Here is a 15015-nt window from a genome sequence, read left to right as displayed (position 1 = left end):
CCGACTACAGTGTCCAGTCTGAGGCGAGAGAGAAAGACATGTACCACAAAAAAAGTGCATGAAAAGTGGCTTCACGTCAATGAAAATGTCGAGGCGAGGACATCCAGTGGTGAAGAAGATAAACAAAAATAGAAGACCTATGAATGTTTCGGAGAGTTCTGACCTGGTCTGAAGGCTCTTGATGCGACACAGCATGTCCAAGTGTCCCGCAGAGTACTGCTCTATGACGTCCTTTACGTCGTACGGACGCAGCGTCTCCTTGAACTTCTTCTTCGCCACGTGGAACCTCATGATCCTGCACAACAAACAAATAGTAGGTACACCACATGGACACAAGTATTCCACCTCCAGGAAGTGAAACGTGACAAAAATGTTTGCACATGAGTTGTGCCAGAAAAGGTCCAGGACAATTCATTCCTCAAGCAGCACCGTCCACTGCGAGTTCTTCGTTCAGTGCAAGCGGTAAACTTCTTTTTCATCTCTTTTTACATGTATGTGATGAACGTTAAAAAGCACAATACATGTGAAGTCAACTTCTCTCCAGCAATCTTCCCTATCCACTCCTTTAAGCTGCTTAAAACAAACAATAGTTTTAATTTATTTGAGTTTATAGGTAACCGCTCTCTCATAGCCCACCAAAGTGCTACCCGGAAGTCCTGCTCGGGCTCCACCAATGTACTCTCACATCCAAAGTCTCCTTAAAGAAGTCCTCCCCATCCTCTGTAAGTTTCACGAGTGATCTCATCCTCTGTAAGTTTTCAAAGACTTTCTGAGAGTGATATAAGCTCTCTTGAAAAAATAAGTCGAATATCTTAGCGTAGAAAAGGTGATTTTATGGTTCCTTTCTTCATATACAGTATAGTAAATAGCAGGGCTGCAGCCAGGAATTCTGGTCTCCATGAAAAAAAATCACCTTGCCTCCCCTTTATTATTTCATTATTAATAATTTTTTTATTAGTAATTACCTATTTTTTTGGGCCCCATGGCAGTCAGGGGACCTTGCAATTGTCCTGACTTTTCCCCTCTATGCGGCCAATAGCACTCCATCCATCTATTTTCTATGCCGCTTATCCTAATTAGGGTAGCGAGGGTATGCTGGAGCCTATGCCAGCTGACAAACAACCAATAGACAAACAACCATTCACACGTTTCATACCTATGGACAATTTAGAGTCGCCAATTAACCAAACATGGGAGGAAACCGGAGTGCCCGGAGAAAATCCACGCACGCACCGTACGGGGAGAACATGCAAACTCCACAGAGAGATGCCCAAGCGGAGATTCACACCCAGGTCTTCCCGATCTCCTGACTGTGTGGCCAACATGCTAACGTGCGGGCCCCAATAGCACACATCATAAATAAATGGAAAAACGTATAATTAAGCCATGTGATTGGTATCGACCGATTTCACTCATGGATGATCGGTATGGAAACTGGCAGCATCAAACCCTGATCGGAGCGTCCCTAATATTAGTTGTGTATAACGTCATTAAAGAGCGGTTAACTTCTTTTTACAATTAAAAAGGCTACAATTTTACTGAAAACATTGCCTGAATAGACTGACTGTGGAAGAAATCAACAAATCCGGTGTATTTATGCACATCAGTAACATAGAGCTGAAGATGCATGGACAACGAGCAACCACGAGAGGGCAGCAACAACATTTCAAAAGCGACGGTGGTGGTGGTGGTGGTGGTGGTGGGGGGTGGGTGGGTGTCTCAATCAGACTTGAGCCATCAGTGTTGGAGTGGAACAAAGCAAACATTGTTGCAATATCAGATAACTCCATGAGTGTCAAAGAAGAAACTAAAGCTCCCTGGTACTTCTTGTCAGATCCCCAGCATCCAAACGTGTGTCGTATTTCCTGCGTGAATAATATTGATGCAGGTAAGCTGATCTACGCACTTGGTCGTCACCCATCCCCGGTGGGTGGCGCTTCCCCACAGTTGTCTGCCTTTCCCACTGCCTGAGTGAAAACAGCGGCGACAGATGACCCTCTGTTATAACAGTTCCTACTGGGGGAGAAGCTACCTCAGCCTCAACCCGACACCCTGGGAAAGGCCTGAGCTCTGGCTGCCCATGGAGGCATGGAGGCCTGGTGGGTGGGCAGGCTGGGTGGGGCTGGTACCCCATCAGCCCTTCTCAAACCCTTGCTAGGACAACATTACAACTATATATTGGAGCTTACTGCATGGGCTATTGACTACACAGGTATCAAAACAGACCTCTTAATACAGCAGTGTCCAAACGTTTTCCACTGCAGGTCACATACAGAAAAATCTAAGAATATCAGGGGGCCACTTTGACACATTTTGTACGTAAAAAATGCTAAAACCAATCCAATGTAAGTCAATATATGCTAAGGTATCTGAGTAAAAGCATCCACACCTTTGCTTTGTGTCACAGGCGCTAAGGCAATGTAATATCTAATATCTCAATAATAACAAACATTTTAGAATATGCCGAGGCACTATTAAAATAAACTAACTGCACACCGAAAATGGCCCCTGGGCTGCACTCTGGACACCCCTGCCTGAATGAATTTATTAATGAAACAAACAGAGATTTGCCCAGAGTCCTTAGCTGTCCCTGAGTCTTAATTCTTCATCTCAGCAAGACGTTGCGGACAATTGCATGCTTCCAACTTTGTGCTCAGATGCACAGTGCTGCAGTCACAAAACCTGCAGGATCCAAAACAAATGCAAAAGAAAAAATGCTGCAAATGCCCAAAACACACACAAACCCCAAAAACAAATGAATGAGAGAAATGCTGTAAGTTCACGGATCTAAACGGAAGTTAGCCAGGCTACCAGAAAGTTAGCTAGACCTGAGGGATATCTTTAAAGACATTTCAAGTAAGTTGGCTGACTTTTGAAAAGGCGGAATGAAAATGTATATTAAATAGTTGGCTCTAACATTTCACAGTTTTATAGAGCAACTGATGTACGTAGCTAATGCGTCCGACACCTTCTTCACAGAAGTACAGATGACGTCTCAAGAAGCCTTTTCCTCGATACGTAGCTAATGTTAGCGTAACGTAGGTCTGGCTCCATCGTTTGTTTTTTTTTCCTTGCGCAATATCTCTCATGCGGTTGTTTTTGGGGTTTGTGTGTGTTTTTGCAAATGCAGCATTTTAATTTTGGATTTGTTTTTGACCCTGCAGCGTTTATATAATCCAAGCAGTTTTAATTTACAGCATTTTCCCGTTGCATTTGTTATATGGTGTTTGTGTTTTTGCATAATTTCTTTGTTTGGACGTTGCTTGAGTGCCCCAGTGCACAAAGCCAGGCGTGATTGGATGAGTTTGGAGTGGAAGAACACATCTGGGATGAACTAGAATGGAGATGACGAGCCAAATGGACATGCTCCAGCATGTGTCCAAATACTTCTGCAACGGAGGAAATCAGATGTGAACAATATATGGGCTTGCTTGCACTTTGTTCTTTGTAATGAGAACTGAATGATAATGAAGAAGAAGAGGAAGAGGAGGAGCAGGAGGAGGACAAACCCTGTCCCACCAGGGTGCCACTGCAATGAAAAGGGGCAGCGCTCAAGTACGTTTGTTTGTCCCTTCACTCAACAACACAACTGTGCAAACAGCGTGAATCCTCTCAAAAACACAAAGAAAGGAGGAAATATATACTTGAAAAACACCGCACTCATACACACTCCATCCTTGTTCTTGTTTCCTGGTGTCACACCTTGTATTCATGGAAAATCTTAGCACACAGCAGGCACACAGGCATTAACGGGTATTGAAATGATATCACTCAATTAATTATAATCATAATTTAAAATACATACATCCAGTATCAGTGGATGGCAAAGCAATTGAAAAGATGGTTAGTCTGGGAGGTTGTGTGCATTTAGGACAGGGGTGTCCAAAGTGTGGCCCTGAGGCAGTGGCGGTTCTATCTGTGGGCCACATGGCCAATTGCCCAGGGCGGCATTCCCTAAGGGGTGCCACGAGGCGGAAAGAGGAAAAAAAAAACAACAACTATTTATTTATGCTCAGCGCTCATTTCCTCATCAAGTCAAGGTATGTGTGGCAGATGGGCGCCCTGTATAGGCCGGATACTCGCGCCCCGATGCTGCTCAAACGTGATCAAACCACTCGATGTGGGTCAAACAAAAAGGAATAGTGAAGGAGCGGGTAGAAATTACGACAGTTTTTACTGAATAAGACATCCGGAATATACAGTACATGAATAAAGGATGTGTGATTTACAGTACAATATGAACGATATGTATGTATGTGAACATCCCTCCTTTTTTACTTGCCACACAGTGCAGTGGGTAGGTTAAGTTGCGTGTCACATAGCTTGTGTTTGTTTGCCACCATGGGTGAGGTAGTTGTCTGGATCACTGCATGCGAAAAGTTACTTACAGTATCAAAAGGTTGTCTCAGCTTGACTGACTCTGTCTACTTGTCAGTCATGTTGCCACCTTGCATGTTGTAAGTTTAAATACTTTGGAAGCTACTGGCGGGCCGGATTCAAATGCTTGGTGGGCCGGATGTGGCCCCCGGGCCGTAGTTTGCCCTCACCTGGTCTAAGGTGAGGCTCTCACCTGACAGCTCTGATGACTGCCTTGAGAGGAGCGGACAGATCCTCCACGGTGATGTCACAATGGCAGCCTCTCTCGTCTTGAGAATCCTCTGTGGTCATGCCTGCGTCCACTGAGGAAAAAAGACACACACTATAGAAATGCTTGTCTTTTTAGCATTTTGCGGCGACAGATGAAGGACCATGCAATAAGATCACCACTTTTCTGACACACACACACACACACACACACACACACACACACACACACACACACACACACACACACACACACGTATAGATTTAACTAATTCAATCCCAGCCTTTGGTACCAGCCCTTTTAGATGATTTTGACAAATTTCTCAAGGCACACAGAATATTGTGTACCCCGCCTCTCGCCCAAAGACAGCTGGGATAGGCTCCAGCATAGGATAAAGGGCATAGAAAATGGATGGATGGAACAAATCTGTGTGCGCGCGCATGCGCTCGTGTGTGTGAAAATTACCCTACAACACACAACTTTCTGCACGCTAAACTCCTCCATGCTCTTCCACTTCCTCCTTGCTGTCAAGTGTGATTCATGCCGAGCTCTTTTCCAATGCACTTATGCCAGCTTGTGACCATTTTTATGGCTTAAAACTGCTGTAAAAGTGACATCTATTAGCGTGCAGTTTCGTCATCACCTATACGTAAACAACGTATAGGGTATAGGGATCGGGTGTTAGGGTTTACAAAACATAAATACGTCTTTGGTATTGAATGAGTTATTAGCGCAGGACATGCAAGGTGGCGACCCCAAAAGTACGTATGTATACACACACACACACACACACTCACACACACACACACACACACACACACACACACACACACACACACACACACGCAGTCAGTGCTGCTCACCGTCTGAGGCAACGGTCCGCGACTGGCTCTTCAGCCTCAGGGAGGGTCTGAACCTGGTCCGGTCGTTGAAGCTCCAGCTCTTCTGCACTTTGGCCGGGCTCCCACTCATCAGCTCGGCGCCGCTTGCCACCTCGTTGCCGGGGGAACAGCGCTGTCGGTCGTTGATGGACGACTGCCTGCTCTTCATGCTCTGTCCCCGGGGACTCGCCATGCGGACTCGCTCCTTAAAGCTCAACTTTTGGCTGCGTGGTTAAAAGGAACGGCGGGCGGTGAAGGTCAAATGGAGGTTGGGAGGCAGTGGGGGAATTAGGGGAAGTGATTTCAGGTGGATTTGTGAGTTTTGATAGACAAGACACATGAGGAGAAGAGAAGAATGGACAAACTTAGGGCCTGTTCGAGAGTGTTCCCTCAAACCAAACACCATCCAGCTGACATGCCCAAAACAAAAGTGCAAAAGCCAGCTTGCCTGCCAAGTCCTCGACACACCATAGTAAGGGTGGAACAGCACGCCATAATCACGGTTCGGTATGTACTCGGGTTTAGTGTTCGGTTCATTTTGGGTACAGTATGGGAACAAAATGAACAAAAAACAAAGCTGCCTAGCTTTAGTATAAATTAATGATATTTAAAATAAAAAAGTGCAAACTGCAAGCAGATAATTCTACAATAAAAGGTGTATCAGTGTTCCAGAAGACTAACGACGGAAAAGGGTTTTCAAGCTCTGGCATCTTCTTGGCACCATTGCTAGCCGTGATTCCCGTTTTCACAACCGCAACAGAAAAATGTGTTACAGCTTAACTAATGATGCCAAAAACTGCCATATTACCATTTGCCCGCTATACAAAACACCAAGAGACGACAGAAACCAGCCCTAAAATACGTGAAAATGCAAAAAAGTCTTTAGCTGCAGATGCAGACAGTCCAAAACCAAAAAACAAGCTTTATGCGACTGAATCAAAAAGGGACCAGCATGCACTGCAGCAGGCCGGGGGCGGAGGGACCAATGCAGTTGACCGCGTGTTTCTCATCTTTCATCGTGCACAAATTTAAACAATTTCCTATTTAAGGATGCAATTTAGCAACGTTCACAGCACTGGCTCAACTCTCGAATCTTTCCATCCAAACATCTTGTTCTTAAAACATTGCATTTCAGAACACGCTAGCTCGTTTTTCCGTAAAAAACTCAATATTACACCAAAACAGGCTAGCTCTCCTGCAACATGCTCAAACCTGCACAGCGATGCACGACAAGTAACAGAAGTAAAAAACAGGAAAAAAATGGCTGACATGCTGCAATAAAAATGCTTGCAGTTAGGGTGCATCAAAATGATCATTTTCAACTCATCACCCAAAATGTCAGATTTCTGCTAATTGCAATGCACTTTTTGTACATCCTACTAAATTCCTGTGAGAACAGGCATGCAGCAAAATGAAAACGATTTCAACGGAAACCCTTTTCAAAAAAAGACATTGTTGGGATGTTTGCTAAAAAATTCTCACATTTCAGCACTCTTTGTGAGTTGACTAAAACGTGTATGCATATTTCACTGGGTTTTGAATGTACATAGGACGGTGGCTAACGGGCAAATGTACAGCAGCATCCAAATGCGGAAATGGTCCACGTAAAACCCAAGACGCACTAAAATTAAAAATGCTGCAGTCACAAAAAATGCTGCAATATCCAAAACAAATGCAAAAGTAAATGCTAAAAACACACACAACCCCCCAAAAAGATAAATGCTGTACGATTATTGAACAAAACAGAAACTAGCCAGGTAGGGGCTTCACACCTGAGGCATGACCCTCTTTAAAGACATGAGCGGGACGCCAGGAAAAAAGTTGGTGGAATGAAAAGGTACATTTTTCTTGATTTTTTTTTCTGAACAGTTGGCCATAAAAAATGGTTGGTCTGTATGCTGTACAATATTTCAAGCATAACTTTCACTATGACACAAATATTTTTTGTTTTTGTGACAGCTCAGATTTTTTTTACATAAAAATAACAATTTATTTACAAATATAACACCATGAACTATTTACAATTTTCACATTAGGAACTGAGTTAGAAATGAACTATGTGTGTGCACGTGCGTGCGTGTGCATGTGCCTTTATGCAAGGGCTTCTACCATCTAGTGGCTGTTTCCATGGCATTAAAATTGCTCTCAAGCCTAATCCATTGGTGAGGAGTTGCATCATCACCTGCTTTAGCCTCACGTAGAAAAACTACAAAAGATCAGGCATTCAGGTTTATAAAAACATATAAGTACGTCTTTGGTATTGAATGAGTTAAAGACAGATATCCCTCAGGTCTGGAACGTTGCCTTCCAATTTGTTCGTAAAATTACAGCGTTTCTCTAATGTGGTTGTTTTTTGACGTTTGTGTGTTTTTGGCATTTGCTGAATTTTTATTCTGCATTTGTTTTTGATCTTGCAATATTTATGCGATTTCAGCATTTTTAATTTGCAGCATTTTCCCGCCGCATGTGTTTTGTTATGTTTTTGGTTTTGGGTAATTTCTGTGTTTGGAGCATTTGACATTGCTGTAAGTTTGCTCGTGTCGGCTCACTCTTTATTGAATAAAACAGACGAAATACAGTCGTCCCTCACTATTACGGTTTGAATATCGGTCCCTCACTTTATGCCGTTTAAAAAAAAAACCAAATTCATAAATGATCGCTGTTTCGTGGTTGACTATGGTGTGTTATTCCCTGTGGAAGTTCTACGTTTTTGCCTGCTTATTTTGTACTTCTTTCTCACTCAATTTCAAACTCATTCTTACGTTAAGAATAAATAAATTGGAGGCCAACTAATTAGCTTGGTATATATTGTTTTAAAGTGGCGGCTGCCTGTCACATTGAAGTGAACCCATTATTCACTCACTCCTCAGTCACACACTGGCGGTGGTGATCTACTGCACATACAGTATGTAGCCACAGCTGCCCTGGGGTAGACTGACGGGAATGTGACTGCCAATTCACCCCTACAGGCTCTCTGACCACCAAACATTCATACGTCAGTGTGGGCAGCAGTGAAGACAAGGTGGGTGAAGTGTCTTGGCCAGGAACACAAACACAGTGACAGGACGGAGAGAGCCAGGATCGAACCGCCAACCTTCCGGTTTCAGAATGACCTCCCGAGCCACTGCCGCTAACGATGTAAACAAAGCTAGTAGTAGTGTCCGAGTGTACGCCTACGTACGCCAGATTCATGTCAAACTGGCATGGATATATCAATCAATCAAGTGACAACAAGGAGCTTTCCCTATGCTAACGGTGAGTTATTATGTCTTATTATTGCTTATCATGTCTACGATATTAATGAGTACAAAGGTGACAATAGGGGTGTTATTTCATGTTTCCAGGGGTCTAATAATGTTATAAATCGTTTTTAGAAGGTCATGAACAAGTTTTCTATGCTCTATGAAAATATTCAATTCATTAATAATGAATCCTACTTAGTGGAAATTCACTTCTCGCGGAAGTGGAACTACCGCCAGAGGAGCCTCCGGCCTCCGGTTCCTCTGGTGAACAGAGGCAGCTGAATGAAAAGCTTGTAGCTTGTGATTAGCTCCTGCCAAAGAAAGAGCTACCCTTTCCTCACTCACTTGCGAGCGGCAGAGTATTTAAACGATTAGCAAAGGAGAGGTCACAAGATTAGAACATAGCCATACATTAGCCGCACCACAGTATAAGTCGCAGGGTTCAAAGTTTCAGAAATAAGTAGCTGTTTATACACCGTAATCAACTGTGATAATCGAGGGACGACTGTATATGTTGTCCTCCATGCTATTAGTCAGTCATTCCCATAGCTTGGAGCGTAAAGAGGATGTTGGGAAGTACCTCCTGTATTTCCTAGTATACCTTCGGAAGAACTTCCCGTGACTCTTACTAGAGTGAAGGAAGGAGGGAGGGAAGAGGAGGTAGAGGACGACGGATATTAAAAGATGAGGAGCAATCCTCAGCCACACACACAATATTGGTGCAGAGTACACAAAGTAAAGGAAGGGTACATATTTGCTAGAAGAATGATGAAGGCGATGTATAGATGACGTTGTTGTGTTGTGACTAAGCGTCCACACTGTGATTCACTGTGTTTGGTTTTTCAGCCGTGAGGGAAATCATTTCCTCTTCAACGTGCACTGCAGGGCTCCATTTTAATAAACACGACTCCCAGCAGCAAGCCACAAGGTTATTATTGGTCGGCCTCAGTGTGCACACTGATACAGCCAGTGATGGTGTCGGCAGCAGGGACAAGCTTCACCGACAGTAGGGGTGTCAAACTCAATCGCACAAAGGCTACTTTAGGTTGTGGGCCGAACTGGACATTGACCCCACCCCACCCCGCCCCCCAACTTTGTATCTTTGTCATTATTTATCCTAAAATTTCCAACACTTGTATAATTCATGCATATTGAAAGTACTAACTTTACTAAACCTTAAAACCGTCTTAAAACCTTCGTGTCACTCATATGCATCATCAGAGCACACGGACAGATGCTCGTTTGAAGTTGCCAACATGACAGGAGATGCCCCAATAATCCAGGCTGAAAAAATAGTAGTTAGTATGGTCAGATTTTGAGAAAATGTCTCATTACATTTTTTGGGTGTTTTTTTTGTGTCCGTTTCTACTTTCTGAGGATATACGACTATGTTTTTATTTTCTTTGGCGTGGTTGTTCATTTCAATAACGTGATTGTTGATCGACCACAACATAGAAACATCACAATCCGTGAGATGTGTAACCTGGAAGAGTTTGCAGCTGTGGAATGGGCTGATTACGCATTTCCCAGTATGCTTTGCTGTAGTTAAAATGACCACCTTTGACTGTCTTATGCCAGTTTAAGGTGTTATTTTGCACTTGCCCGCCTTGCTGACCAACTCAAACTATTTTCCAAACAGTTCCGCGGGCCAGATGAAATTGCAGCACGGGCCAGATTTGGCCCCCGGGCTTGAGTTTGACACGTGTGACCTACAGTATTTCCTGTTCCCGTCTGCAAACAATTCTTTGATGGGGCTCATGGCAGCAATCATCATGAACAGAATTCAAGATCTTCTGCAAAGTGCGATCGTAACAACTTTGCTATCAACAAGATCATCCACTGTGCCAAGAGAGGGCACGGTATGAACAGACTGGTCAGGGCAGAGTGTCATGGTCTGCATGTGGCTGCACAAGTGCTGCTGGCATTGGAGAGCCGTGGTTCATTGAGGGCAAACATAAATTCCAACATGTACTGTGACATTGTGAAGCAGTGCATGATCCCCTCCCTTGGGAAGCTGGGCTGCCCGGCACTTTTTATTCTCGTATATTGTTATACTGTAGTAGATAATATATATCATAGAAAGTAAACTTGGATACACTTTAGAGTCGTCAGTGTACAGCTTGTATAGCAGTATAGATTTACTATTCACTGAAAACGCAAGTGAGTAGCAAGATAATTGTGTCCTTCCTACAGTCAAGCATGATGGAATTGGTAGCGTGCACGAGTGCTGCCGACACTGGGGAACTGCAGTTCATTGAGGGCAAACACGAATTCCAACATGTACTGTGACATTGTGAAGCAGTGCATGAGCCCCTACCTAGGGAAGCTGGGATGCCTGGCACTTTTTATTATAGCATATTATTATAGTAGCCTGTATAATATAATCATCGAAAGTAAACATAGATACACTTTAGAGTAGTCAGTGTACAGCTTGTATAGCAGCACAGATTTACTATTCACTGAAAACGCAAGTGAGTAGCAAGATAATTGTGTCCTTCCTACAGTCAGGCATGCTGGAGGTGGTAGGATGCACGAGTGCTGCCGACAGTGGGGAGCTGCGGTTCGTTGAGGGGAAAGATGACTGTGACATTGTGAAGCAGGAATTTTCCAAAATGCTAAGGAGCCCAAACACACCTTGAAGGGGTAAGTGCCTTACTGAGGAAGCTGAAGGTGGTGGAGTGGCGGAGTATGTCTCCTCCACACCTGAAGCCAATTGAGCACATGTGGGGCATCCTCAAGAGGAAGGAAGGTAGGTGGAGGAGTGCAAGGTGTCTAACATCCACCAGCTCCACCAGTTATGTCATTACGAAGGAGTGAAAGAGGACTCCTGTACCAACCTGTGCAGCTCTGGTCAATTCCGCACCCATGAGGATTAAGGCAGTGCTGGATAACAATGGTGTTCAAGCTAAATAATGTACTCACTTGTGTTGGCAGCTATTTAGACAATAATGGCTGTGTCGACTCATTTTCAGTGGATAGTAAACACAACCGCGATACAAGCTGTATGCCGACTACTCTAAAGTAGATACAAGTTTACTTTACATAGTGTTGTTCCTTAATCCAAATACAAAATACTTTAATGGCACTGTTGATGTTTACATGTCTGCTCAAACAAAAGCAGTCAGCTATTTAGCGTGCGCAGAGCAGCCGGCAGCCTGCGAAGCTAAGAAACAGCGACATAAAAGGTGTGCAAAAGTGTCATTTGAGGAGTGCGAATTGGGCTTTGCGCCACACCAGTTTCTAAGAAAGGAAAGCCTAATTAAAGTGAGGGATTTATGCGGGCTAGGAATGCTGGATGCGGATGCTGGTGGGCCTAATTAAATGTTTGCTTTGAGGATGATGAGCACGTTTGTTGTCTTGAACCAGAGTGAGAATAACTTGAAACGCCGGGATCTACTTTAAGGCTGCCAATTGTTGTCAAAGCACAAAACGTGAATAACCTTAATTAAACTGGCACAATTCTGTCTTCTTGCTCTAGCCACCTCCCTTAAAACCAGCACATTCATAAACATTCAAATATTTAGGAAGCTGGCAGTAAGAAGATGAGGACAAATTCACAAATATAACATCCAAAAAGAATATATAATATTACCTCCTGCTGTTACTTTCAATGTATGGGTGTGTGGGAAAAAAAGCTATAGGACACAAATCAGGGAAAAACCTTGGTTTGATTTGTACGGCATTCATGTGTCTCACAAATGTATGTAAATATACGTTCACATGCGACATGAGAGATATTTACTTCTGAAGAAGCATAGTTATTTGAATGAAAATAGTGTTCTCTCACCAAAACAGGTTTCCTCTAACAGTAATACGTTGTATTTATTAGACCCTAGGAAACCACAGAAAAAAAAACAGCTGTCAACACAAGTGAGCCCACAGTGAACATGTCCAAATTACGTCCATAGTGAGCCTCACCTGTCACATTTGCACAATTACAGGAAGAATCCTGCAATAAGGCTGCATGAGGCGAGCCTACCCTGAGTGTGCAATCTTTTGTAAACTGGGCTGGATGATGTGTGTGTGTTTTTCTTTGTCAGCATGTTGCAAATACAATGTTTGCAGTTTTATAAAATGGTTTTCAGTTTAATAAAAATGTTTTAAATGGGATTAAGAAGAATTTTTGAGCAACATTTTTTTTTTGTCTTTGTCGCTTTGTCTTGCCTTTGTGTGTTGGCTTGTCTTCAGGAAAAGTGGGGAAATAAGCCCACATTTTTCAGTTGGTTGTAGTTTTGTGGGCATGAGCTGAGGGAAGTGTCATATGCTTCTTTGGTATGGTATTGTGTGTGCTTTTCTGTTTCCTCTGGACTCTGGACGAATTGGGAGCTGTATTCCTTTAAATTATTATTATTGTTATAAATATTTAAATTTTCACTGGTGAGCACCATTGTTATGTCACGGTCCATGTTGGAAATCATGTTTCCCTTCCGCAGCTCCCCCAGTGCCAGGAGCACTCGAGCAGCCCCGGAGTGTGACGCTACCACCACCATGCTTGACGGTTGACATGGCATAATTATCTTGCTACTCACTTGTGTGTTGACTCATTTTCAATGGACAGTAAATCTACAGTATACTGTTATACAAGCTTTACACTGGCTACTCTAAAGTACATACAAGTATACTTTCTATCGTTGTGTTCCATGACGAGACAGAATAATATGCTTGCTGAAATATGACAGCCGTAGTTGTTTCGGGCACTTTAATCTAAATGAAACTAAATAGTTTAGTGGCTTAAATAAACACCGCAGTTGATGTTTATACATCTGCTCAAATAAAAGCTACTAGCTATTTTGCCGACGGCCTGCAAAGCTAACAAACCGCACCATAAAAGGTGTGTAAAAATGTGATTTGATGAGTGCAAATTGGGCTCGAAGAAATAAATTTCTAATTAAAAAGGTAAGGATTTATGCGGGCTAGGAATATTGGATGCGCACACTGGCGGACTTAATTAAATGTCTGCTTTGAGGATGACGAACATGTTTGTCTTAACTAGAGTGCACAAAAAAAGTTGAAACATCAACATCCCAACATTTCCAAGATTTCTTTCTACAGCACTTGTTCTCATTAGGGTACGATGGAGCCTATCCCAGGTGACTTCTGGCTAAAGGCAGGGTAAACCCTGGACTGGTTGCCACTCAATCGCAGGGCACATATAAACAAACATTTACGCTCACATTCATACTTACGGACAATCTAGAGTTTCCAATTACGCTTTTCGGGATGTAGGAGGACACCCACACACACGTGTAAGACCAGGCAAACTCCACACAGAGATGCCCAAGCAGAGATTTGAACCCTCGAGCTCCTGACTGTGCAATCAACATGCAAACCCCTAGGCCACCGTGCGGCCCTGGATCAACACAAGGCTGCCAAAATACTTTCAATCTTTGAGTGTGGGGAATACAAGCTGGGGCTTACCAAACGATATTATCATGACATGACACAAATAAGGGAAAACCTTGCTTTGCTTTTTATGGCATTCATGTGGGAATATGAGACCTTCAGAGTGACATGTGGCTCACAAATGTATGTAAATACCACACAGCATTCACCTTTTGACAAGGGTGATATGTCTTACGTTTACTTTTGAAGAAGTGCAGTTATTTGAATGGAAATGGGGTTCTTTCATCATCTACCTTTGCTTACAAAACAGGGCTCTTAAAACAATAACATATTTTATCTATTAGCTCCTTTCCAAAACACCCAACAAGACTTTACAACCACAGAAAAAAGATAGCCGTCAACACAGGCGAGTCCACAGTGAGCATGTCCGAAAGTGTCAATATTTAGTGTGAGCACCATTGTTATGTACAATGCACAAGTACATGTTGGAGTTTGTTTCCCCTCAATGACTTTAGTTTGCACTGCTTTCACTACTCACAAAAAGCGGGATCTCCTGTACAGATCTTGGGTGAAATTTCAGGATGAAAGTAAAATGCACTCAAAATCGTTTTTGACACCGCATTGTCCGGCCATTTGCTGCAGCAATGCCCGTCATTTATTTATTTATTTATGGCACGCCTGAAAAGTGTAAAGACTGGTGTGCGCACTGCTTGCATTCCATTTGCTTACTGTAAGCATTTAGTATGCCATTAGTCCCCGAAAATGGTGAGTACTGGCACAAAATGATCACACTCCCGCATGACTTATTTACACTTGGTGCGTCATGGATATGCGTTGTCACCACCACTTCCTGCATACGTGAAGCAGTCGTGGCATTATTTGGTCCCGCTGTGACTCGCATGATGCTGCGCAACATCAGGCATCCCCACCTAGCTTCATGAATTCCTCTATTTGCAAGGGACCT

At 43.2% G+C, this 15015-nt stretch overlaps 1 protein-coding gene across 4 annotated transcripts in view; it reads right to left on the bottom strand.

Annotated features, from left to right (window-relative positions):
- The window catches only part of LOC129193899 (potassium voltage-gated channel subfamily KQT member 5-like), an 83183-nt gene that overhangs the window by 8137 nt on the left and 60031 nt on the right, over positions 1-15015 (bottom strand). For all 4 annotated transcript variants that reach the window (XM_054798683.1, XM_054798679.1, XM_054798681.1 and 1 more), the window contains 3 exons: positions 5449-5690; positions 4571-4679; positions 164-295 (listed from right to left, as the gene is read on the bottom strand). In XM_054798683.1, coding sequence (XP_054654658.1) covers positions 164-295; positions 4571-4679; positions 5449-5690 — 483 coding nt within the window. The remainder of the gene's footprint in view (positions 1-163; positions 296-4570; positions 4680-5448; positions 5691-15015) is intronic.

This window comes from Dunckerocampus dactyliophorus, chromosome 14 (assembly GCF_027744805.1).
Source record: "Dunckerocampus dactyliophorus isolate RoL2022-P2 chromosome 14, RoL_Ddac_1.1, whole genome shotgun sequence".
NCBI lineage: Eukaryota > Metazoa > Chordata > Actinopteri > Syngnathiformes > Syngnathidae > Dunckerocampus > Dunckerocampus dactyliophorus.
Note: the sequence above shows the minus strand (reverse complement) of the source record. Positions and strands in the feature narration are given on the sequence as shown.